Source organism: Neopelma chrysocephalum, unplaced genomic scaffold, assembly GCF_003984885.1.
Source record: "Neopelma chrysocephalum unplaced genomic scaffold, ASM398488v2 Primary Assembly neopelma1_141, whole genome shotgun sequence".
In the NCBI taxonomy this organism is placed as follows: domain Eukaryota; kingdom Metazoa; phylum Chordata; class Aves; order Passeriformes; family Pipridae; genus Neopelma; species Neopelma chrysocephalum.
In genome coordinates, this window is record NW_020897803.1 from 876556 (window position 1) to 881688 (window position 5133).

The window sequence follows — 5133 nt, forward strand, 5'->3', positions numbered from 1 at the left end:
TGGGAAGCCATTCCCTGTGTCCTGTCCCTCCATCCCTTGTCCCCAGTCCCTCTCCAGCTCTCCTGGAGCCCCTTCAGGCCCTGCAAGGGGCTCTCAGCTCTCCCTGGAGCCTTCTCTTCTCCAGGTGAACCCCCCCAGCTCTCCCAGCCCTTGGAGCGTCTCTGGTGCCTGTCTGGCCTCTTTCCATCCCACAGAAAGTCGGGAGTTGCTGCTGGAGAAGTCCCCACGTACCAGGTGCGCGGGGCCGTTGCTGGGGGCCGAGGACAGGCCGGCCCAGCGCTCGCTCTCCAGCTCCTCCATCACCTGGTTCATGGCGCTCTTGAGCCACGTGTCCACCGACACCCCGATCTGCTTGAGCAGCTCCAGCCGGGCCTCGGCCTTCAGCTTCACCACCTGAGGGCACAAATGTGGCAGGATTCAAATTGTGTGAACAATTTCTGTTGCATTTCTGTAGGCCTTGCTTGACGTGACTTTAGAAGCTGTAAGCTGTAATGTTTATGCTTGTAGACTGTGTGAAAATACGCAATGTTTATACTTGTTAGCTGTGTGTCTAATTATAAGGTTTGAGAACACAGTATGTTTAGAGCAAGAAAGCCTTGAGAAAGTATAGATAAAGTACACCTGCAGATTTCAGAAAGCCCCTAATTATGAAGGCCTCTACATGCCAAGAATGATGTCAGGCCGCATGGACAGAACATCAGGTCCAATGAACTGGAGACATGAGACGCGTGTACAGACTGAGCTATCCAATCACCTAGTTGTAAGCATGTACCCAAAACAAACTAAACTGTATAAAAGTTGACTTATTTAAATAATAAATGAAGCTTGTTGATTCTCATATTGAGCGTCTCATTCTTCCCTCATCGCGACACACAAACACACCCGGCCTGGTTAGAATAGCTGGGACCAGCTCATCGCTGGGTGGGTGTACCCCAAAACTGTGTATTCCAGGGCCTTCCATGCCATTTCCCAGAAAATGTTATCAACAGACCATTTACACCCTCTGCCCAGAGCAGCCCTGACCCCTCAGGCTGTAAACTGGGTGTTCAGAGGCCTGTGAGACAGGAGGGTGCTCCTGTCCTCATACCCAGGGTGGAACTCCCTGCCCTGAGGGAGGCACTGGGCATTCCTGCCTCAACTGGAGGATAGATAATCTTGGGGTCTTGGGACTTTTTTAACCACTCGTGGGATCCAGAGGAAGACTGCAGACCACCACTCTCAACCAGAACTGCAACCATCACTTTTCAACCAGACTGCACCACCACTCTCACCAACAGGTTTTTTCCCCTCTCCTTTTACTTTGGACTCAGGGGGCCCAAAGAACACCACTCTGTTCATGCCCCAGGGTGCTGGGTTATGCATTTGGGTTTTGTGGGTTAAAACCCAATTCTTTGTCTGTATGATCGTACTTATTGTATTATTTTATTAAATTGTTATTCTGACTTATGATGTCTCTTCTGAGTTGGGTTCATTTCCCCCAAACACAGCCAGGTCAGAGCCCAGAGACAGGGAATGGTTTTTCTAGGGATGTAAAAGCTCCGGGCCTGGATGGTTCCACAGGTTGGGGGTTTTTAAAAGAACACCTCGGAGTTTACATTTCCTTATTTACACACTCGAGCTGACTTTTGAAGGATTTTTGAAGTGTGACAACCCAGAGAAATCCCAAAACGTTAAATTAAATTAATTCAAATACTCCAGTGTGCAGCTGGTGACCAAAACATCAATAAACCCGATGTGATACAAACACACACAAACCCACCAACTCTTTTCCGTCAGCACTCGCCAGAGATCCCAGGAAACTTCTTTTGTTATGGAAATAGAGGATGTTAATAAGTCCGAAATTAAATAAATATCCCTCTCCAACAAACAGTTTTGTGGGTTTTGTCTTCAGAACGGCACGAAAAGGGGGGTTTTCTGACAGCTGGGCTCACGTCAGCATCCTGGGCACAAATCCATGGCAAAGCACCACCCTGATCCAAATTATTCAACAGCCTGAACAGGAGCAATGGGAAGAGCAGCACAAAGAAATTCCGAATTTCAAGAATTTCCGAATTTCAAAGAACTGGAGGAGGAACCCAGGAATAAAACTGATGATATTTATGTCCACTGCAGCTCTATCATCACCCTCCTGCTGCACTTGCTCAGCAGAGCACCAAAAATCAAGTGATTTCCCAAAATTCCTTCAGTGAGTCACTGCTGGAGGAAACAACTGACACAGCCTGGAATTTTTCCTGCATTTCCTTTCACAGCAATGGCCATTTTTAGCAAAGTTTCATGTCCTTTCTCTCCCTTCCAGGCCCTTCCACGGGGATCAGAAGCACCTTCCTTCAGCATCACTGCCTGTCCTGACACACCAACTTGTCAGCAGCACTGGGAATCCCAGCAAAACCAGGAAAAACAGATGGATCCAGGCAAAAATTAGAGGGAAATTCCCTTTTCAGTAGTGGCTGAAGCACAGCAGACTATGAAAAAATATGTGTACAGTGAATTAAAATGTCAGTTGGTGCCACAATCTTACACAAATCCTTACTATATATAAAAATTTGTGTTGAGCTGAGATGATCCTGGTATTTTCCTTGGTTTTCACATGTTGCTCTTACAGAATAAATGACTCTAACTATTGTTAAGCTGAATCTCCAAACACGGCTCCACTTCCACTTTAAAACCATTTGCTTCTAAACCTGATTCAAACAATCAAAGCACTTCTGAGAGACACTCAATTCTGCTCAGAAAAAATGTGATTTTTTAAAAATTAGGTAAGCCAGAAGAGTAAGATTTATTATGTCAAATATATCCTCCTGCTGCCTAAAATAAACAAGATGCTCCAAGATCCCTGACTGTGCCTTTAATTCAATTAATTTTAATTTACCCAGCAAATCCAGTGGAGTTCCCCCTCCTCTGTTTACACCCAGTAGTTTTAATAGTCAACAAATATTTCTTCCAAACCACAAATGTTTGGAGTTTCATTCCACTGCAGACAAACCATAAAAGTTTACCAGCATTAGCTCAGGCCTGCACTTGAAAGCTATTTATGAGCTGAGATTATATTTTTACCCAAATAATTAGACCAGATTTAACAGCTTCCTACCTAGACGAAAAATCAAAATAAAATACCAGTTCTTAGTCTAAAACTTTGCTCTGCTTCTCACACAGGGACACATTTTAAACCTGGCTTAGTGTGGCCTTGGCAGTGCTGGGTTGGACTCGATCCTGGAGGGCTTTTCCAACCCCAAGGGCTCTGGGATTCAGGTTTCCAGTGGCAAACTGGCACTGCCCCATCCCTGGAAGTGTCCAAGGCCAGGCTGGACAAGGTTTGGAACAACCTGGGATAGTGGGAAGTGTCCCTGCCCATGGAAGGGTGTGGAACTGGATGAGCTTTAAGGTCTCTCCCAACCCAAACCAGTCTGGGATTCCATGATCCCACTTTCTGACAAATCTCAGGTTTGGATTACCCTGCAAACCCACACCAATGAACACCCTTAAAAAAAGCCTCAACCCACTCCCAAAGCCCTGTTCCCTCAAAAAGATCCTCTGTTTCAATTTTATCCCTTCAATCCCTGCTTTTCCCTCCTGCTGGAATGGACCCCCCTGGCCACACGTGCTGTCCCTCCTGCCCCAGAGCCCTCCCCTGACACATGCTCAGAGACCTGAAAAGACTTAAAATCACTCTTTTTCCCAGCGATTCCGAGCATTCCAGGCAGGCAGCTGAGCTTCCAAAGCCCAGGAATGCCAGAATCCAGCCCTGGCTCCCAGCTCTGGGCGCTGCCCAACGTTCGTTGTTATTAAACCTCCCTGCAGGACCAACATTTCCCTCTTTCCCAGTGAAATTGCTGTTTACAATCCCCAGTCCCCAATTATTATTTCATAATTAAACCCTGGGATGTCTTCACCCTGATTTCAAACCACAAAATTTACCCTTCTGGGGGGTTCCTGCTTCTCTGAGCTGGTTTTTTGCCCTTTGCTGGTGGGAGGTTTGGAGAAGATGAAAGGGGAAAAAAAAAACAACAACCCCAAAGTCTTCAAAAATATAAACACTGTTATCTGTCCCTCACATACCTCTCCATGGCAGAAGGAATAATTTTGTTTATTTACTGTTCCAGCCTTAATTAAGCAAAGGTTTGAGACCCACAGCTTAGACAAGATGAAGATAAACAACTGCTCTGGAAGCAAAATGAAAACCCAGCAAGAAAATCTTCCAGAGCTGTTCCCTGTTCCCAGGAAAAAATCCAAGTGGTTCTTTTCCATCCCACAAACACACGGTTTTCAAAGCCTTTTAAAAAGGTGTTGGGGTCAAAAACAAACCCCAAAAATCCAGCAAAGCTGATCTAAAGTCGCCTCAAATTTTGGTTTAGGATTGTTAAGACCAGTTTTAGATGGATTTTCTGGAGAACAGAGTTGCTTTATTTGATCTTTTTACTTGATTTCCAGGGTGCAGAACAACCCCAGTGCCCTGCCCAGGTTTTTTTTTTTTCCTCCTGAAGAATTCAGAATTATTTATTTTACACTTAATGAGCTTGTTCAGATAATTAATTAGGATTACAAGTGGACCTAAACCATCTTCTGTGAGAAATATTTTATTCCGCTGGTATATATTTAAATATTTTTTATATTTATATTATTTTTATATTTATATATAATATATTTATTGCATGTTATTTATTGCAGGAAGAACATCACAAAATCAGAGAATCTTGGGATCATTTAGGTTGGGATCATGGACTGCCACAACTAAACCCAAGTGGTTGGACACTCATCTGGCAAATTGTATTAGCCAAGAAGGAAGAACCATAAAAAGGTTTTGGCAAAACATTCTGGGAAGACATTATTTTTATTTTTGTCCCTTTTTAGGAACATTTTTAGTTGAAATTTTTAGGCCAATACCTGAAAAAGGTATTAAAATGAAATAATTCTCTTCTTGAAAAGCAATGTAGCATTTCAATTTTGGAATTATTTACTCAGTGGTAGATAAATGTGACGAGTCACTTTTGTTTAAAAACAATTTAAATTCCAATCTGGAATGCCATGAATTCCTCCAGCCCCAAAGTGAGTCTTATTCCACACAATTCAGTTTTTAAATCAAAGCTCTCTGCTATTAAAATAGGGATGGATGAGGAGTTTAATCCACAAAATTCA

General features: G+C 43.7%; 1 protein-coding gene across 2 annotated transcripts in view; it reads right to left on the minus strand.

Annotated features, from left to right (window-relative positions):
• The window catches only part of FCHSD2 (FCH and double SH3 domains 2), a 110570-nt gene that overhangs the window by 9486 nt on the left and 95951 nt on the right, over nt 1-5133 (minus strand). For both annotated transcript variants that reach the window (XM_027699771.1, XM_027699772.1), the window contains one exon: nt 232-393. In XM_027699771.1, coding sequence (XP_027555572.1) covers nt 232-393 — 162 coding nt within the window. The remainder of the gene's footprint in view (nt 1-231; nt 394-5133) is intronic.